General features: G+C 47.2%; 1 protein-coding gene across 4 annotated transcripts in view; it reads left to right on the forward strand.

Annotated features, from left to right (window-relative positions):
• ITGA7 (integrin subunit alpha 7) overlaps positions 1-21,904 on the forward strand; it is a 259,855-nt gene that overhangs the window by 214,918 nt on the left and 23,033 nt on the right. For all 4 annotated transcript variants that reach the window (XM_069230634.1, XM_069230633.1, XM_069230636.1 and 1 more), the window contains 2 exons: positions 15,857-15,970; positions 16,231-16,329. In XM_069230634.1, coding sequence (XP_069086735.1) covers positions 15,857-15,970; positions 16,231-16,329 — 213 coding nt within the window. The remainder of the gene's footprint in view (positions 1-15,856; positions 15,971-16,230; positions 16,330-21,904) is intronic.

Below are 21,904 nucleotides of genomic sequence, written 5' to 3' on the forward strand. Positions count from 1 at the left end.
CTGTCCAGTTCCTCACAGTGCACAGCATGGAAACGTGCCAATACCCAGGATACTGGGGATGCTCCATCTCCTGATAAGGAAAGCAGAAAGATTAATATAGTGGACAAGAGGATGGCAGTACAATCAACCACTGGCTGGAGGATTGCCAACTCAAATGGCCTGCTCTCCAGATACATCAGAGTGCATTGAGATGAGGAGAATCTTCTCAAACACCTCCTTGCGGAGTATAGGCAGCATAGGCAAGAGCTGGTTACTGTGGGAAAGACCATCTCGAGTGCCACTATCTGCTGAGCTCTAGATGCAGCTGACACCGCGGCTAGGGGAGTTAATTCCAGCATCCTGATCAGGCGTCACACAAGAAGTTCAGTTGCATTTGCTAAACTTTCCCCTTTGACTGTAAATACTTTTTTGGATCGTATGCAAATCAATCAGATGCTTGAAAAGCTCAGGAAAGACAGAGACAGCTAAGGCTAACGTTCTATGGGTCCCCTTCATACATCCACTACTAGGGGGTGCTTTCGGAGATCACAGTACATGGGTGGGACCACTTCCCCAGACTCTCCTGCCTCCTGATAAGACAGCAACAGCAATACCACCAGCACCCAACAAAGTGGTATTCTAGAGGGGGCTACATGGAGTAACAACAACATACGTAGGGGCAAAGGAGGCTTGGTGAAAGGAGCTGCCTCCTCCAAGCAGTGGCATCCTTCAACCCCTCTCATCCCATCACACTACACCTGTCGAGGGAGACTGCAGGGATTTCTTTCTAGTTGAACAGTGGTTACTGTAGGAAAGTACCCTCTTTCTGTCATGGTTACCCCCACTTTTTGTCTGTTGTCAGTATGTTTTGACTGTGTGCACTGGGATCCTGCTAACCAGGATGCCAGTGACTATGCTCTCTCCCTTCAAACTTGGTTGCTTGGACCACACACACCCCACATTTGGCATACGGGTGCCTCCATATAAGTCCCCAGTTTAAGGTACGCAGGGCATTGGGGTGCTAGGGGTCCCCCATGGGCTGTAGCATGTATTATGTCACCATTGGGGAGCCCATGTAAAGTGTATCTGCAGGCCCGCCATTTGCAGCCTGCGTGAAAGGGTGCTTGCACCCTTTTCACTATAGGTCGCTGCACCAGGTCACTGTAACTCAGCCCTATTGTAGGCCTTCCTAGCAAAGAGGGCAGGTACCTGTATGAGTGTGCACCCCTGCCTGAGCAGAGGTGCTCCCACGAACTCCAGCTCCATTTTCATGGACTTCCTGAGTGCGGGGACGCCATTTTACATGTGTACTGGACATAGGTCACTACCTACGTCCAGCTACATAATGGTAACTCCGAACCTACGCATGTTTGGTATCAAACATGTCAGAATCATACCCCAATACTGTTGCCAGTATTGGAATTATGATTCAATGCACTCTGGGGGCTCCTTAGAGGACCCCCAGCATTTCTCTTACCAGCTTTCCAAGCTGCTGTCACCCCTTAGACAGGTTTCTGCCCTCCTGCTGCTTCAACAGCTCAAGCCCAGGAAGGCAGAACAGAGCATTTCCTTTGGGCGAGGGGGGTAACACCCTCTCCCTTTGGAAATAGGTGTGACATGGCGTGGGAGGGATAGCCTGCCCAAGCCACTGACATGCTTAGAAGGGCACATTTGGTGCCCTCCTTGCATAAACCAGACTGCACCAGTTCAGGGACCTCAAGTCCCTGCTCTGGCGTGAAACTGGCCAATGGAAAGGGGAGTGACCACTCCCCTGTCCATCACCCCGCAAGGGGTGGTGCCCAGAGCTCCTCCAAAGGGTCCCTTGATCCTGCCATCTTGAATCCAAGGTGGGCAGGGGCCCCTGGGAGCATCTGAGTGGCCAGGTCAGGCAGGTGACATCAGAGCCCCCTCCTCATAGGTGGTTACCTGGCTAGGTGACTAATCCCCCGTCTTGGGTGGGTCTTCAGATTCAGCTTGCAAGATTCCAGCAGGATTACTCTGCAAACTCTACTTCAACTTCTGGCCACTGGAACTGCGACTGGACCCTCCAGGCACCGACAACCTGCATCCACGACAAAGACTCTCTTTGCAACATTGTTTCCATGGCTCCTTCCAGCTTCTGCAACATTTCCCTGGCTGTACATCCCCTCAGGGCGGCAAGTCTTCAGCCTGCACGAAAAGGAAGAAGGACTCTCCCTTGGAGTAAAGGAGTCACTCCCCTGCATGTGCAGGTACCAACTGCAGTGATGACCAGCTGCGTGGATCTCCTCTCAACCTGAGCTGTGTGGATCCTGCATCACGGGTGGTGGTCTGGAGTGGTCCCCTTGGTCCTCTCTACCAGCTATCCAACTTTGGTGAAGGTGAGCCCTTGCCTTCCCAAGCAGGACAGTACCTCCGTGCACCATGCCTCTTGCAGCTACGAGGGCTTGTTGGCATCTCCTCCAAGGGATCTTCAGACTCCGTGTAGCACCAGCCCCAGCACTCTTCCCTGCAATTCACAGCCCTCTGCATGCTTCTCCTAAGGCGTGAGGCCCTTCTTCAGTTGTGCTGCGTGGGCTCCTCTGCGACTCCTGGGTCCTCTTCCAGTGGGTCTCCTGTAGGGGCTGCCTTTTCTTCTGTGGACTCTCTGGCTTGCTGAGAGTCCCCTGAGACGCTCCTCTGTGGGTTGAGTCCTCTTGTACCTTGCTGGTCCCTGGCAGCTCCACTTTTCTTGTACAGTGACTCTTGCATTTGCCAAGGCTTGTTTGTGGCTTTTCCATGCCACAGACAGACTGCAATCTTCCATCAGGCGTGGGACGTCGACTGCATCCTCCCGGAACTCTTAACCGGCTCCAGGGCTGGATTGCTGACCGTCTTCATCCTGCCGTCGACCAACTCGTACAACCACAGACGGGTGGGTAGTGGCTCCTGCCACCAACGGACACTTCTACGACTTCTGGACTTGGTTACCTTCTTTTTCAAGTCTTCTTCTTCAGGAATCCACTGCTGGTTTCTTGCAGTCTTGTCTGGGTGTTGCATTATCTTTATTTCAGTCCTTTAGATGGTTTGGGGAAAATCCAGTAATTTACTCCTTTCTTCCTGGTCGCTGGGGAGCACTGTGGTACTTACCTTTTGAGTTTCCTAGTTCCCCCAGCTCCCCTATACAGATTCTGCTTACCTGGGTGGGGTCCTGCATTCACATAAAAATGTTTTAGAATATGGTTTCCGCTCCCCCTAGGATCACTATTGTCTACTGCTATTTATGCCTGTTTCTGATTACAAGTGTACATATTTAGTGTGTTTACTTACCTCCTATTGGAGGGTAGCCTGTCTAGTACCTTTTGTAATTGTGTCACTAAAATTAAATACCTTTACTTTTGTAACACTGAGTGTTTTCTTTCATGTGTGTACGTGCTGTGTGACTATATCGGTATTGCATTAGCTTTGTATGTCTCCTAAATAAGCCTTGGCTGCTCATCCACAGCTACCTCTAGAAAGCCTGGCTTCTAGACACTGCCTACACTACACTAATAGGGGATACCTGGACCTAGTATAAGGTGTAAGTACCTTAGGTACTTACCACACACCAGGCCAGCTTCCTACAATCACCTTCTACCAGTGGGGTTCGGTCCATTATAATGCATGCCTACTGCCTTTAGGAGCTCATTGCAGCCTCGCCAAACACACCACCCCAGCATTAGTGCTTCAGTTAAAAAATATTTACAAATAACTGAGCTCAGGAGTAAATGACAGGAGTATGACGAGTGTGTGAATCTACAGCATTACATGGTATAAATAGATGCTCACAGGGTAGGTGTAAGGAAATGCCTCCTTGGCATGGTTGCCCCCTGACTTTTTGCCTTTGCTGATGCTATGTTTACAATTGAAAGTGTGCTGAGGCCTGCTAACCAGGCCCCAGCACCAGTGTTCTTTCCCTAACCTGTACTTTTGTATCCACAATTGGCAGACCCTGGCATCCAGATAAGTCCCTTGTAATTGGTACTTCTAGTACCAAGGGCCCTGATGCCAAGGAAGGTCTCTAAGGGCTGCAGCATGTCTTATGCCACCCTGGAGACCTCTCACTCAGCACAGACACACTGCTTGCCAGCTTGTGTGTGCTAGTGAGAACAAAACGAGTAAGTCGACATGGCACTCCCCTCAGGGTGCCATGCCAGCCTCTCACTGCCTATGCAAGTATAGGTCAGTCACCCCTCTAGCAGGCCTTACAGCCCTAAGGCAGGGTGCACTATACCATAGGTGAGGGTACCAGTGCATGAGCATGGTACCCCTACAGTGTCTAAACAAAACCTTAGACATTGTAAGTGCAAGGTAGCCATAAGAGTATATGGTCTGGGAGTTTGTCAAACACGAACTCCACAGCACCATAATGGCTACACGGAAAACTGGGAAGTTTGGTATCAAACTTCTCAGCACAATAAATGCACACTGATGCCAGTGTACATTTTATTGCAAAATACACCCCAGAGGGCACCTTAGAGGTGCACCCTGAAACTTAACCGACTGTCTGTGTAGGCTGACTAGTTCCAGCAGCCTGCCACACTAGAGACATGTTGCTGGCCCCATGGGGAGAGTGCCTTTGTCACTCCGAGGCCAGTAACAAAGCCTGCACTGGGTGGAGATGCTAACACCTCCCCCAGGCAGGAGCTGTAACACCTGGCGGTGAGCCTCAAAGGCTCACCCCTTTGTCACAGCCCAGCAGGGCACTCCAGCTTAGTGGAGTTGCCCGCCCCCTCCGGCCACGGCCCCCACTTTTGGCGGCAAGGCTGGAGGGAACAAAGAAAGCAACAAGGAGGAGTCACTGGCCAGTCAGGACAGCCCCTAAGGTGTCCTGAGCTGAGGTGACTCTAACTTTTAGAAATCCTCCATCTTGCAGATGGAGGATTCCCCCAATAGGGTTAGGATTGTGACCCCCTCCCCTTGGGAGGAGGCACAAAGAGGGTGTACCCACCCTCAGGGCTAGTAGCCATTGGCTACTAACCCCCCAGACCTAAACACGCCCTTAAATTTAGTATTTAAGGGCTACCCTGAACCCTAGAAAATTAGATTCCTGCAACAACAAGAAGAAGGACTGCCTAGCTGAAAACCCCTGCAGAGGAAGACCAGAAGACAACAACTGCCTTGGCTCCAGAAACTCACCGGCCTGTCTCCTGCCTTCCAAAGAACTCTGCTCCAGCGACGCCTTCCAAAGGGACCAGCGACCTCTGCATCCTCTGAGGACTGCCCTGCTTCGACGACGACAAGAAACTCCCGAGGACAGCGGACCTGCTCCAAAAAGACTGCAACTTTATCCAAAGGAGCAGCTTTAAAGAACCCTGCAATCTCCCCGCAAGAAGCGTGAGACTTGCAACACTGCACCCGGCGACCCCGACTCGGCTGGTGGAGAACCAACACCTCAGGGAGGACCCCCGGACTACTCTACGACTGTGAGTACCAAAACCTGTCCCCCCTGAGCCCCCACAGCGCCACCTGCAGAGGGAATCCCGAGGCTTCCCCTGACCGCGACTCTCTGAAACCTAAGTCCCGACGCCTGGAAAAGACCCTGCACCCGCAGCCCCCAGGACCTGAAGGACCGGACTTTCACTGCAGAAGTGACCCCCAGGAGTTCCTCTCCCTTGCCCAAGTGGAGGTTTCCCCGAGGAAGCCCCCCCTTGCCTGCCTGCAGCGCTGAAGAGATCCCTTGATCTCTCATTGACTTACATTGCGAACCCGACGCTTGTTTTAACACTGCACCCGGCCGCCCCCGCGCCGCTGAGGGTGAAATTTCTGTGTGGGCTTGTGTCCCCCCCGGTGCCCTACAAAACCCCCCTGGTCTGCCCTCCGAAGACGCGGGTACTTACCTGCTGGCAGACTGGAACCGGGGCACCCCCTTCTCTCCATTGAAGCCTATGCGTTTTGGGCACCACTTTGAACTCTGCACCTGACCGGCCCTGAGCTGCTGGTGTGGTAACTTTGGGGTTGCTCTGAACCCCCAACGGTGGGCTACCTTGGACCAAGAACTGAACCCTGTAAGTGTCTTACTTACTTGGTAAAACTAACAAAAACTTACCTCCCCCAGGACCTGTGAAAATTGCACTAAGTGTCCACTTATTAAATAGCTATTTGTGAATAACTTGAAAAGTATACATGCAATTGAAATGATTCAAAGTTCCTAATGTACTTACCTGCAATACCTTTCAAACAAGATATTACATGTTAAATTTGAACCTGTGGTTCTTAAAATAAACTAAGAAAATATATTTTTCTATACAAAACCTATTGGCTGGATTTGTCTCTGAGTGTGTGTACCTCATTTATTGTCTATGTGTATGTACAACAAATGCTTAACACTACTCCTTGGATAAGCCTACTGCTCGACCACACTACCACAAAATAGAGCATTAGTATTATCTCTTTTTACCACTATTTTACCTCTAAGGGGAACCCTTGGACTCTGTGCATGCTATTCCTTACTTTGAAATAGCACATACAGAGCCAACTTCCTACATTGGTGGATCAGCGGTGGGGTACAAGACTTTGCATTTGCTGGACTACTCAGCCAATACCTGATCACACGACAAATTCCAAAATTATCATTAGAAATTGATTTTTGCAATTTGAAAAGTTTTCTAAATTCTTAAAAGACCTGCTAGGGCCTTGTGTTAGATCCTGTTTAGCATTTCTTTTAGAGTTTAAAAGTTTGTAAAAGTTTGAATTAGATTCTAGAACCAGTTTTAGATTCTTAAAAAGTATTCCAACTTTTAGAAGCAAAATGTCTAGCACAGATGTGACTGTGGTGGAACTCGACACCACACCTTACCTCCATCTACAGATGAGAGAGCTAAGGTCACTCTGTAAACTAAAGAAAATAGCAATGGGCCCCAAACCTACCAAAGTACAGCTCCAGGAGCTTTTGGCAGAGTTTGAAAAGGCCAACCCCTCTGAGGATGGCAACTCAGAGGATGAAGATAGTGACTTGGAGGGAAATTCCCCCCCTCCAGTCCTACTTAAGGAGAGCAGGGCTTCTCAAGCCCTGACTCCACAAATAATAGTCAGAGATGCTGGTTCCCTCACAGGAGGGACCAACAACTCTGAAATCACTGAGGATAACCCCAGTGAAGAGGACATCCAGTTAGCCAGGATGGCCAAAAGATTGGCTTTGGAAAGACAGATCCTAGCCATAGAAAGGGAAAGACAAGAGATGGGCCTAGGACCCATCAATGGTGGCAGCAACATAAATAGGGTCAGAGATTCTCCTGACATGTTGAAAATCCCTAAAGGGATTGTAACTAAATATGAAGATGGTGATGACATCACCAAATGGTTCACAGCTTTTGAGAGGGCTTGTGTAACCAGAAAAGTGAACAAATCCCACTGGGGTGCTCTCCTTTGGGAAATGTTCACAGGAAAGTGTAGGGATAGACTCCTCACACTCTCTGGAAAAGATGCAGAATCTTATGACCTCATGAAGGGTACCCTGATTGAGGGCTTTGGATTCTCCACTGAGGAGTATAGGATTAGATTCAGGGGGGCTCAAAAATCCTCGAGCCAGACCTGGGTTGACTTTGTAGACTACTCAGTAAAAACACTAGATGGTTGGATTCAAGGCAGTGGTGTAAGTAATTATGATGGGCTGTACAATTTATTTGTGAAAGAACACCTGTTAAGTAATTGTTTCAATGATAAACTGCATCAGCATCTGGTAGACCTAGGACCAATTTCTCCCCAAGAATTGGGAAAGAAGGCGGACCATTGGGTCAAGACTAGGGTGTCCAAAACTTCCACAGGGGGTGACCAAAAGAAAGGGGTCACAAAACCTCCCCAGGGGAAAGATGGTGAGACAGCCAAAAATAAAAATAGTAAAGAGTCTTCTACAGGCCCCCAAAAACCTGCACAGGAGGGTGGGCCCAGAGCCTCTTCACAAAACAATCCTGGATACAAGGGTAAAAACTTTGATCCCAAAAAGGCCTGGTGTCGAAACTGTAGTCAGTCTGGACACCAAACTGGAGACAAGGCCTGTCCCAAGAAAAGTTCCACTCCAAACTCCAATCCAGGTAACACTGGAATGGCTAGTCTCCAAGTGGGATCAACAGTGTGCCCAGAGCAAATCAGGGTCCACACTGAAGCTACTCTAGTCTTTGAGGGTGGGGTGGATTTAGCCACACTAGCTGCCTGGCCGCCTAACATGCAAAAATACAGGCAGCAGCTCTTTATTAATGGGACAAGTGTAGAGGGCCTGAGGGATACAGGTGCCAGTGTCACCATGGTGACAGAGAAACTGGTTTCCCCTGGCCAATACCTGACTGGAAAAACTTATACAGTCACCAACGCTGACAATCAGACTAAAGCACATCCCATGGCAATGGTAACTTTAGAATGGGGAGGGGTCAATGGCCTGAAACAGGTGGTGGTCTCCTCAAACTTCCCAGTAGACTGTCTGCTTGGAAATGACCTGGAGTCCTCAGCATGGGCTGAGGTAGAACTAAAAACCCATGCAGCCATGCTGGGTATCCCTGAACTGGTGTGTGTAAAAACAAGAGCACAATGCAAGGCACAGGGTGAAAAAGTAGAGCTGGAGTCTGGAAAAATGGCCCAGCCTACCAAGAGAAAAGGAAAGTCAGTTGGGAAACCAACTGCAACACAGTCAGAAAAAGAGAACCTCTCTTCTCAGGAAGAAGTTCTGCCCTCTGAGGGAACTGAGCCTTTGGAGCTTGAACCTTATCAGGTTGAGCTCTTGGGCCCAGGGGGACCCTCAAGGGAGGAGCTGTGTAAGGGACAAGAAACCTGTCCCTCTCTTGAAGGCCTTAGGCAGCAAGCTGCTGAAGAGTCCAAGGGCAAGAAAAATGGAACACATAGGGTCTATTGGGAAGATGGACTCCTGTACACTGAGGCCAGAGACCCCAAACCTGGTGCCACTAGGAGAGTGGTAGTGCCTCAGTCGTTCAGAGAGTTTATTCTGACCTTAGCCCATGATATTCCCCTTGCTGGGCATTTGGGACAAACCAAGACGTGGGAGAGGTTAGTCAACCACTTCTACTGGCCCAATATGTCCCAGAAGGTTAAGGAGTTTTGCCTCTCCTGCCCCACCTGTCAAGCCAGTGGTAAGACAGGTGGGCACCCAAAGGCCCCCCTCATTCCACTTCCAGTGGTGGGGGTCCCCTTTGAAAGAGTGGGTGTGGACATAGTTGGTCCACTAGAACCTCCCACAGCCTCAGGAAATATGTACATCCTAGTAGTAGTGGATCATGCTACTAGGTATCCTGAAGCTATTCCCCTTAGGTCGACTACTGCCCCTGCAGTAGCCAAGGCCCTCATTGGTATCTTTACCAGAGTGGGTTTCCCTAAGGAGGTGGTGTCTGACAGAGGTACCAACTTCATGTCAGCATACCTAAAACACATGTGGAATGAGTGTGGAGTGACTTATAAGTTCACTACACCATATCATCCACAAACTAATGGCTTAGTTGAGAGATTCAACAAGACATTAAAAGGCATGATCATGGGGCTCCCAGAAAAACTCAAAAGGAGATGGGATGTCCTCTTGCCATGTCTGCTTTTTGCTTACAGAGAGGTGCCACAGAAGGGAGTAGGATTCTCACCCTTTGAACTTCTGTTTGGTCACCCTGTAAGGGGACCACTTGCTCTTGTTAAAGAAGGCTGGGAGAGACCTCTTCATGAGCCTAAACAAGACATAGTGGACTATGTACTTGGCCTTCGCTCTAGAATGGCAGAGTACATGGAAAAGGCAACCAAAAACCTTGAGGCCAGCCAACAGCTCCAGAAGTTTTGGTATGACCAAAAGGCTGCAATGGTTGAGTTCCAACCAGGGCAGAAAGTCTGGGTTCTGGAGCCTGTGGCTCCCAGGGCACTCCAGGACAAATGGAGTGGCCCTTACCCAGTGCTAGAAAGGAAGAGTCAGGTCACCTACCTGGTGGACCTGGGCACAAGCAGGAGCCCCAAGAGGGTGATCCATGTGAACCGCCTTAAGCTCTTCCATGACAGGGCTGATGTAAATCTGTTGATGGTAACAGATGAGGATCAGGAGGCAGAGAGTGAACCTCTCCCTGATCTTCTGTCATCAGACCCAAAAGATAGCTCAGTAGATGGAGTGATCTACTCAGACACCCTCTCTGGCCAACAGCAAGCTGATTGTAGGAGAGTCCTACAACAGTTTCCTGAACTCTTCTCCCTAACCCCTGGTCAGACACACCTGTGTACCCATGATGTGGACACAGGAGACAGCATGCCTGTCAAAAACAAAATTTTTAGACAGTCTGACCATGTTAAGGAAAGCATCAAGGTGGAAGTCCACAAGATGCTGGAATTGGGAGTAATTGAGCGCTCTGACAGCCCCTGGGCTAGCCCAGTGGTCTTAGTCCCCAAACCTCACACCAAAGATGGAAAGAAAGAGATGAGGTTTTGTGTGGACTACAGAGGGCTCAACTCTGTCACCAAGACAGATGCTCATCCAATTCCTAGAGCTGATGAGCTCATAGACAAATTAGGTGCTGCCAAATTCTTAAGTACCTTTGACTTGACAGCAGGGTACTGGCAAATAAAAATGGCACCTGGAGCAAAAGAGAAAACAGCATTCTCCAAACCTGATGGGCATTATCAGTTTACTGTTATGCCCTTTGGTTTAAAGAATGCCCCTGCCACCTTCCAAAGGTTGGTGAATCAAGTCCTTGCTGGTTTGGAATCCTTTAGCACAGCTTATCTTGATGATATTGCTGTCTTTAGCTCCACCTGGCAGGATCACCTGGTCCACCTGAAGAAGGTTTTGAAGGCTCTGCAATCTGCAGGCCTCTCTATCAAGGCATCCAAATGCCAGATAGGGCAGGGAACTGTGGTTTACTTGGGCCACCTTGTAGGTGGAGGCCAAGTTCAGCCACTCCAACCCAAGATCCAGACTATTCTGGACTGGGTAGCTCCAAAAACCCAGACTCAAGTCAGGGCATTCCTTGGCTTGACTGGGTATTACAGGAGGTTTGTGAAGGGATATGGATCCATAGTGACAGCCCTCACTGAACTCACCTCCAAGAAAATGCCCAAGAAAGTGAACTGGACTGTGGAATGCCAACAGGCCTTTGACACCCTGAAACAAGCAATGTGCTCAGCACCAGTTCTAAAAGCTCCAGATTATTCTAAGCAGTTCATTGTGCAGACAGATGCCTCTGAACATGGGATAGGGGCAGTTTTGTCCCAAACAAATGATGATGGCCTTGACCAGCCTGTTGCTTTCATTAGCAGGAGGTTACTCCCCAGGGAGCAGCGTTGGAGTGCCATTGAGAGGGAGGCCTTTGCTGTGGTTTGGTCCCTGAAGAAGCTGAGACCATACCTCTTTGGGACTCACTTCCTAGTTCAAACTGACCACAGACCTCTCAAATGGCTGATGCAAATGAAAGGTGAAAATCCTAAACTGTTGAGGTGGTCCATCTCCCTACAGGGAATGGACTTTATAGTGGAACACAGACCTGGGACTGCCCATGCCAATGCAGATGGCCTTTCCAGGTTCTTCCACTTAGAAAATGAAGACTCTCTTGGGAAAGGTTAGTCTCATCCTCTTTCGTTTGGGGGGGGGGTTGTGTAAGGAAATGCCTCCTTGGCATGGTTGCCCCCTGACTTTTTGCCTTTGCTGATGCTATGTTTACAATTGAAAGTGTGCTGAGGCCTGCTAACCAGGCCCCAGCACCAGTGTTCTTTCCCTAACCTGTACTTTTGTATCCACAATTGGCAGACCCTGGCATCCAGATAAGTCCCTTGTAATTGGTACTTCTAGTACCAAGGGCCCTGATGCCAAGGAAGGTCTCTAAGGGCTGCAGCATGTCTTATGCCACCCTGGAGACCTCTCACTCAGCACAGACACACTACTTGCCAGCTTGTGTGTGCTAGTGAGAACAAAACGAGTAAGTCGACATGGCACTCCCCTCAGGGTGCCATGCCAGCCTCTCACTGCCTATGCAAGTATAGGTCAGTCACCCCTCTAGCAGGCCTTACAGCCCTAAGGCAGGGTGCACTATACCATAGGTGAGGGTACCAGTGCATGAGCATGGTACCCCTACAGTGTCTAAACAAAACCTTAGACATTGTAAGTGCAGGGTAGCCATAAGAGTATATGGTCTGGGAGTTTGTCAAACACGAACTCCACAGCACCATAATGGCTACACGGAAAACTGGGAAGTTTGGTATCAAACTTCTCAGCACAATAAATGCACACTGATGCCAGTGTACATTTTATTGCAAAATACACCCCAGAGGGCACCTTAGAGGTGCCCCCTGAAACTTAACCGACTGTCTGTGTAGGCTGACTAGTTCCAGCAGCCTGCCACACTAGAGACATGTTGCTGGCCCCATGGGGAGAGTGCCTTTGTCACTCTGAGGCCAGTAACAAAGCCTGCACTGGGTGGAGATGCTAACACCTCCCCCAGGCAGGAGCTGTAACACCTGGCGGTGAGCCTCAAAGGCTCACCCCTTTGTCACAGCCCAGCAGGGCACTCCAGCTTAGTGGAGTTGCCCGCCCCCTCCGGCCACGGCCCCCACTTTTGGCGGCAAGGCTGGAGGGAACAAAGAAAGCAACAAGGAGGAGTCACTGGCCAGTCAGGACAGCCCCTAAGGTGTCCTGAGCTGAGGTGACTCTAACTTTTAGAAATCCTCCATCTTGCAGATGGAGGATTCCCCCAATAGGGTTAGGATTGTGACCCCCTCCCCTTGGGAGGAGGCACAAAGAGGGTGTACCCACCCTCAGGGCTAGTAGCCATTGGCTACTAACCCCCCAGACCTAAACACGCCCTTAAATTTAGTATTTAAGGGCTACCCTGAACCCTAGAAAATTAGATTCCTGCAACAACAAGAAGAAGGACTGCCTAGCTGAAAACCCCTGCAGAGGAAGACCAGAAGACAACAACTGCCTTGGCTCCAGAAACTCACTGGCCTGTCTCCTGCCTTCCAAAGAACTCTGCTCCAGCGACGCCTTCCAAAGGGACCAGCGACCTCTGCATCCTCTGAGGACTGCCCTGCTTCGACGACGACAAGAAACTCCCGAGGACAGCGGACCTGCTCCAAAAAGACTGCAACTTTATCCAAAGGAGCAGCTTTAAAGAACCCTGCAATCTCCCCGCAAGAAGCGTGAGACTTGCAACACTGCACCCGGCGACCCCGACTCGGCTGGTGGAGAACCAACACCTCAGGGAGGACCCCCGGACTACTCTACGACTGTGAGTACCAAAACCTGTCCCCCCTGAGCCCCCACAGCGCCGCCTGCAGAGGGAATCCCGAGGCTTCCCCTGACCGCGACTCTCTGAAACCTAAGTCCCGACGCCTGGAAAAGACCCTGCACCCGCAGCCCCCAGGACCTGAAGGACCGGACTTTCACTGCAGAAGTGACCCCCAGGAGTCCCTCTCCCTTGCCCAAGTGGAGGTTTCCCCGAGGAAGCCCCCCCTTGCCTGCCTGCAGCGCTGAAGAGATCCCTTGATCTCTCATTGACTTACATTGCGAACCCGACGCTTGTTCTAACACTGCACCCGGCCGCCCCCGCGCCGCTGAGGGTGAAATTTCTGTGTGGGCTTGTGTCCCCCCCGGTGCCCTACAAAACCCCCCTGGTCTGCCCTCCGAAGACGCGGGTACTTACCTGCTGGCAGACTGGAACCGGGGCACCCCCTTCTCTCCATTGAAGCCTATGCGTTTTGGGCACCACTTTGAACTCTGCACCTGACCGGCCCTGAGCTGCTGGTGTGGTAACTTTGGGGTTGCTCTGAACCCCCAACGGTGGGCTACCTTGGACCAAGAACTGAACCCTGTAAGTGTCTTACTTACCTGGTAAAACTAACAAAAACTTACCTCCCCCAGGAACTGTGAAAATTGCACTGTGTCCACTTTTTAAATAGCTATTTGTGAATAACTTGAAAAGTATACATGCAATTGAAATGATTCAAAGTTCCTAATGTACTTACCTGCAATACCTTTCAAACAAGATATTACATGTTAAATTTGAACCTGTGGTTCTTAAAATAAACTAAGAAAATATATTTTTCTATACAAAACCTATTGGCTGGATTTGTCTCTGAGTGTGTGTACCTCATTTATTGTCTATGTGTATGTACAACAAATGCTTAACACTACTCCTTGGATAAGCCTACTGCTCGACCACACTACCACAAAATAGAGCATTAGTATTATCTCTTTTTACCACTATTTTACCTCTAAGGGGAACCCTTGGACTCTGTGCATGCTATTCCTTACTTTGAAATAGCACATACAGAGCCAACTTCCTACAGTAGGTAACATATTGCCTTTTCCCCTTTCCACATTTATGACAGTTCTTGGGCATCTGGGCACTTGTTGACAGTGACATTGATAGCACACTTTTATTTCTGGTTTTTAGTAACATAATTTTATTGCATGATTCTTTGTGCATTTTATTGCTTTGGTATTTATAAATCTCAAACCTTTAAAAGATTTAAAAATACCTTTATAAAGCTCAAAGCTAGTGATGTACATTACTTGAGGGACAGGGAGACAATCTGCAAGATTACATACATTGATGGGGGTTACACAAATAGAGTTGACACGTAGGCACAGGGAGATTAAGGCCCTCATTACACCCTTGGCGTCGGTGTAGAAGTGGCGGTAATACCGCCAACAGGCTGGTGGGAAAAAATGTAATTTCAAGCATGGCGGTTACCGCCATGCCAAACCGCCACTTCTACACTCCGACCCCCAGGGTGGTAACGACCGCTGGGCTGGAGACTTCGGTCTCCAGCCCGGTGGCCGTCTCTAGACCGCCGGCAGTATCAGGACCCCGCATACCGCCATGGATTTCGTGGGGTTTTGTGCCGCCACGAAATCCATGGTGGTAGGCACTATCAGTGCCAGGGAATTCGTTCCCTGGCACTGATAGGGATCTCCCCCTCCCCAGAGTCCTCCCCCCAAACCCACAACCCCCCTACCGCCCCTCAAAGGTGGCAAAACCCCCCTCCCCACCCCCCAAAAAACATTTAAACACACACCCCCACACCCCTTCACGCACACTCACACAACTACTACATATACACACAGACATACCCGCACACATGCGCACAGACATATACGCACACATCTACCATACACACAACACCCCCCACATGCATACACTCACTCACACAACCCCTCTACACACTCACACGCACATCCTCATGCACGCACACAACACACAACAACCCTCCATCCCCTCCCCTAACGAACGATCACCTTACCTTGTCTGGTGATCCTCCGGGAGGGAACGGGATCCATGGGGGCTGCTCCGCCGCCAGCGTCCCATCAACAGAACACCACCACACCGAGTCCTGGGACGTGATTCGGTGGGCGGTGTTCTAATGACGTGGCGGTGGAGGTGTAGCAGCCTCCACTTCACAGCTCAACGCCAGTATGGCTGCTACCGGCTTTCCGTCCCAAAAAGGGCAGAGGGCTGTCAGCAGTCATAATACGCTGGGCGGAAAACCGCCTGCACTGGTGGTCTTCAGCCCGGCAGTACCTCGGCGGTCTTAGAAAAAGACCGCTGAGGTCCAAATGAGGGCCTAATAAATGATTTACAAAGAATGAAAAGATGTTGAGCCAAGTGATAATGCGCAGATTCCAACCTGGGTTCCCAAGCTTCAAAGCCAGCAGCTGTAGCCTCTAGGCCTCTGCTCCTCCACATCCACTATCACTTTTTATCTCCTTTCATTATGCATGCTTTCCTTACTGGGGAGAAAAGTCAACTATTCTTTCCAGTGTAACAGGCTCCACAAGCCCACTAATCACCTCTGTCTCAAAATTGATGTGCACCTGAAGTCACGATTCTGATTTTTCCCTTCTGCATCTCTGCCTTTTTCACTATCATGGACCATCATCTCACTCCCTCGCGCTGTCTCTCTTTTACCTTAGGACTGTGCACGCGAAACAGCGAATTGTGTGGTGTTCCAATGCCCGCTCCACACTTTTGAGCAGAAGGTGGTGCTGAAGGTTCGCGCCAGACTCTGGAACAGCACTTTTTTGGAGGTAACATGGATGTAGGCTTCCTGGATGAAGGGACACAAGAAATGATGAGTGCCTCCATAATGTGGAAGTGATTATGCTTTGGAGAGGAATCAGCTGTGGCATGGTTTGATATGTGTATCCCATGAATGTTGGAGAGGGGAATATGTTTCTACAATAGCTTTTTTCATGCAGTTTTCTCCATGATAGCCAGTGTCCTTCAGGTGCAGACAGCCTTTACTGATGTTCACCATAGATTGTCTCTGCTTTACCCCCTCTTGCAGGAGTACTCCTCTCTGAGTTCCATGGAGGTGATTGTCCGTGCCAACATCACTGTGAAATCCACCATTCAAAATCTGGTGTTGAAAGATGCCACAGGAAAGGTATGAGATACAGCATGTTGCATGGTGCTGGGCTGGAAATCAAAACCACCCCTCCCATTCTCTATCCATGCATATAGCCAGGGAATGACAACTCAAACACCTGTGTATATGAAAACATCAGCAATTAATAAACAACTATATATTTACATCTATCTTGATTAATGTCACAGACCAGTGGCCACAATGGATTTATTCCACTCTGATTGCTTATCTTTTCCATGCCTTTGCCACAGACCATGCTTTGCAGCCATTATCCTTCAATCACTCCTACCTTTTCCATTCTTCTTCAGAATCGTTTCTGATCCTCTGTCCCAGTTATTTCAATAATAATATGTACATCATTAACTCTTTGGTCTTCATTAACAATAGAAAGTGTCTCACCTATGTTTGGGATCCCCCAATTTATTTCCGTAGATAAACTGTTTATCTTTAAATACCTCTTCAAGGAAACAAGCCTCTAGTAGTACATAATCAATTTTCTCTCACGGCTATGAAAGATAAAGGCCAGCTGTGGGCTGGTGCTTACAGCATGGCCAGTACCAGGGCAAGCACTTCCTGTAGTCACAAATTCCTTAAGGAAAGTGCCTGGCAGAGAACCTAGTCCAAATCACCTCAGCCCACCAGAAAGGTAAGTTGGGCTACCACCTTTGCATGGTGGAGGTAAGCACCCTCCTTTCACTTGCATGCAGATGTGCTCACCAATTATATAGGGGTCGTATACCTTAATTGCTCTGATAAATTCCCTAGACCTTTTCACAGGCTGTCAGTTAGGGGCAGAAACATGTCGGCATTAAATTTGGATGTATTGGCCATTGTACCCATAAAACAACCCCCTTTTTGTTTTTAAGATTTTATGTATAACTTGGGCACCCACCGATAAAGGAAATTCCCATCGGTTTATCCTAAGGTATTTTTTTGATATATTGATCCCTACTCTATCCAGCTATCACACTTTATCTAAGAATCTCCTCACAAAATAGAGATCGAGTCCGCCTTGGTGGTATCATCTTACCAGGCTGGGGTAGGAAGTTGATGATGAAGCATGCCACATAACTTGGATGAGGCTTCTTTATCCAGAACAACTGGATCTAGTTTCATAGCCTAGGGTAGCCAACACAGAACAACAATTATCGTTCTGTACCACTGTGCCCTGTACCTTTGTGTTTGGATGTGTTAACTATTGGAGGGTGAACGGTGCCATCTGTTCCTCTTTATCTCTCACTGTGATTATATAGGCAATAAAGAAAAAACATATTTGGCTGAGTTGCTCTCCAAAGAACTTCCCCCTCACAATCAGTTGTGACAAATACATCAGTGTATTATATGATACCCTCATGCGAAAGCTGATTGTGCAGCAGGAGTAGTCCTCCAAAGAGCAGTCATAAATGAAAAAGAGCAATCTGCCTTGTTCCTTTGTCAGTCCTGCCCTTAAAAATGCTTGGCAGCATCATAATTTCATCAAACACTATATAACCTGATCAAACGGTATACTAAAATCTATAACTCACTCAAAGAAGGCCCAAAGGATTTTTGTCACTGGTTTCTGACTTGAGACCTCCATATCACTACAGTTCAGCTACAGCACTGTCAGAACTCCAAGGCAGACTAGCTCAGAATGCATCACATGGAATAACATCAATGGATGCTAAATAGTGAAGTGCTTGACATCATGCTTGAAAAATTGGGTGTACTAGAACTACATATTTTTTCACCTCAAAATTGCAAATTACCCTAGAACGTACAGTTATAGGTTTAAAACTTCACAAGCATACAGATTGATAAATCCACAAAGACTCACCAATGTAATTCAGGAAACCTGTAACAGTCACAGATTTCTAGGAGTAACCCTGGCAAAGTTTTGTGAATCTTAATTAGGTCTGTGTACTGGTAGTTCTGCATGCATAATTGCACATACTGTACAATTACTCTTGCAAAAATGCCTTTTCATTAGTGAAGTTGTAGTTTTTGTATTTTTTCAATCTGAAAAATATTTTTTATACTGGAAAAAGTCCTATTTCTACACCTCCACCAGCACCTTTCCCATTTCCACCTTGAGAATAGATTTACTCCTGGCCTTACCAGGAGTAGATTGACAACTGTTCTCAGGATAGAAAATGGTTGTGGAGAAGTTTATGAATACCTATAAACTCACAAGTTTGTGGGTGTTCTCAAACTTCCAAAGGCATACCCGCTGAGAAACACCACTTCTCCAGCATTTGATCTTTCATATGTTCATATTCTTGAATCATTCCACGTTATGAGACTGGGAGCCTCCAGCAGCAATGTTAATATAGCTACGTAGCCATACGCTCAATTACATTCAGATTCTTCTAACTTATCCACATCATTGCACATGGCCCTAACTCTAGCCAGTCAAATACTCCATTGACTCGTCGTACAGTTTCTACCCATAAAGAAAGAAGGAAATGGGACTCAATGGGAAAAATGAGTAAATGTGTTAGCATTGAATGCTCTTAAAGTTGCAAATTAATCAGCAGTTGTTGCAAGGTTTGACAGATAGCTATGGGGTGACATCGCACAATTCACTACGAAAGGAAGAGAATAGGGAGAAAGCAAAAACCATATTAAAAGATGGTGAACAAGCATCATCATCATTAATAGATGAGGCAATGAATGTATCAACTTGCTCTTTTAGACAAACAGGAAACACCACAGTCATAAAATATGGCTGGCTGAAGAGTAAATCCTTTAGACCGGAGGTGCAATCTTATATTATGGACATGCCGTTTGATAGCAATAATGTCTTTGGAAAGAAAGTGGATAATGCACATCAAGCGATAAAGGTAGATACAGAGACTGCACACTGATTATGGATTCTTCAAAATATGCAGCCATATAGAAGATGCTGGAGACAATATCAGAGACAAGGACAAAATCATCAAGGATCATTTTTTCTCCCCTATAGGTGTTATGGGGAATATGATCAACAAAGACTGCAAAGAGGTCAAGAGTTATATGTAGGACAGATGACAGAGAAGTAGTCAGCCCTCTAAATTTGAAGCAGAAGGAGGAAGAAAATTATTTAACAGTCAGCATTCCCTTTCAGATCCAGCTGCCTGTGGGAGGAATAATGCTGCATTTTGTTAGATGGGTGGCAACAGATACTGTTGGATAGGTAGGTCCTAGATATTGTGAGGCAAGGTCATACATTAGAATTTATGGAAAATCCACCATCTCTACCACAAAAACCAGAAAAACACAAACATTTAAAGGAATAAAAATAAGAGATATTAAAGCTAATAACAAACAAAGCTATCAGAGGAGGTGAGCATGGGCTTTGACTCAAGGTTCCTTCTCGTATTGTAAAAAGTAGGAGATTGCCAGCTGATATTAGATTTGAGAAGATTCAACATGTTAAAAATGTGAGATTGCAGATGAGCACAATAAATGAGATTCTGCCCTTTCTTTATTCTTTATAAGGAAAGGAGATTTCTTGTTGCAAGGACACTTGGAGGACACCTATTTCAATGCACCATTTCACAAAAATCATAGGAAATACCTATGATTTATGGTAGAAGGCAACATTACCAGTTCCAAGCCTTTCCAATTAAACTCAGGTCAGCTCCTGGAATTAGGATATATCCATCACTGTGAATATAACCATACCTGGAAGACTGGCTCATAAAAGCAAACAGCCTTTGGAGAGCACTAAGTATGACCAGTTTCACAATGGAAATTCTTTTGAGGCTAGGATTTGCCATAACCAGAAAAACAATGGAACCTACTGCCAAACAAACATGTGGTGTTTTTGGGTGCAAGGATAATGACAACAAAGGGGATGGTGCTCCTGCCTTGGGAAAGAGGCATCAGGTTGAAAAAGTAGTCAGCTTCTCAGTTGGAAAAGTAAAATACTTCAGTAAAAATGCTCAAAGCAATGCTGGGAACAGTGTCTTCCTGGATTCAGTTGATACCACATTGTCACTTCCGTTGAGACTAATTCAGGAGCGGTTAGGAGAACATCTGAACAGTAGCAGCTAATACATGGAGAAAGAGACGATGTGATCAGACTAACATCACTCATGAAGAAGGCTTTGCAGTGGTGAATAAAAGAGGAAAATATTCTTCAAAGGTCAAGAGTTGCAACCAGAAGGATCAGGCCTCTGCCTGACAAGAGATGCTCCTTTAGCAGGTTGGGGGGGGGGGGGTGCACATTTATACAAGATGCATTTGCATGGTCTGTGGACAAAAGAAGAACATTTACACATAAACGTGTTGGAGTTAAGAGCAGTAAAATTAGTGCTAAACGCTTTATTTTGCCTGTAGTGAGAAATCAACATGTCTTGTTAACGATGGACAATAAATACAATGTACTATATTCAGCTACTCGGACGAAAGACATGAATGCTTCCTTCGAAGGAAGCACATAGAGTGTGTATTTTCAACTGTGTATTACTCAGCAAAGCTCATTCCAGGAATGCACAATGACATAGCAGATCGTTTGAGGAGGCATTATACAGACATACACGAATGGGAAATGGACGATAATCCGTTGAAATTGATATTTTAGAATTGGGGAAAACCAGAGGGGGACACATTTGCAAAAGATTGGAATTGACAATTTACGAAGTTTGCAAGAAGATGTTTTGGTCCAGGCACGCAGGGGAATTCATTTAAAATAGGTTGGACAGAGACGTTTCTGTACGCATTTCTTCCAATATACCACTTATTTCAAGAGTGCTATGCAAGGTGAGGATAGACAGTTGCATAGTGATCTTAGCGGCAACTGCAGGCACTCAAGAGCAGTGGTTTGTAGATCTGAGGAAGTTGTGCATGGACATACCTGTGGAGTTCAAACCAGATGTCAACCTCCTTTCATAAAGTCAGACACAAATACTTCACCACAACCCAGAATTGCTTCACCATAGCTAGCTCATCAAGGCTTGGAGTTTGGTCATCTGAATATTTAGGCAAGTATTAAAAGACACCAGAGAGCCATCGGCAATTAAGACATACAATCTAAAATGAAAGAGTTTTGTTATATCGACACCAGGAAACTATTTAAAACCACTAAACTTAGTGCCACATGAAGTTTTGCCTTATCTACTGTATCTGGCAAGATCATTTATGTCGGTGAAGGTCCGCATAACTGCAATTTCAAGATTCTTAGGATCACTAAATAGATTATATTGTGTTCACGAAGAATGATTAAAAAGTTTATGAAGGGCTTGTTCAGAAAGTACCCACCTGCACCTAGTTTTGCACCATAGTGAAAGCTAAACACTGTGTTATCAGAATTAATTAAGACACCCTTTGAGCCTATTCATAAGGCATCATTAAAGCATTTTGACTTGAAAGACTGCTTTTCTACTGGCAATTGCTTCAGCTCTAAGAGTTGGTGAGCTGGAAGCATTGTGTTGTAAAGAATCATATCTAGTTTTTAGTAAGGAAGAGATAACTATACACTTTTTAGGTATATAAGAGGTGTTAAACATTGTATTTGCATACAATAAGAGATTTCCACAGAACAAATGCTTGCAGCTTTTGGTTCAGGAAGTAAGGGCAAATTAGTCTTGAAACAGATTGTTGCAAGGTGGTTTGTGGCATGTATTATGAT

Source organism: Pleurodeles waltl, chromosome 4_2, assembly GCF_031143425.1.
Source record: "Pleurodeles waltl isolate 20211129_DDA chromosome 4_2, aPleWal1.hap1.20221129, whole genome shotgun sequence".
NCBI lineage: Eukaryota > Metazoa > Chordata > Amphibia > Caudata > Salamandridae > Pleurodeles > Pleurodeles waltl.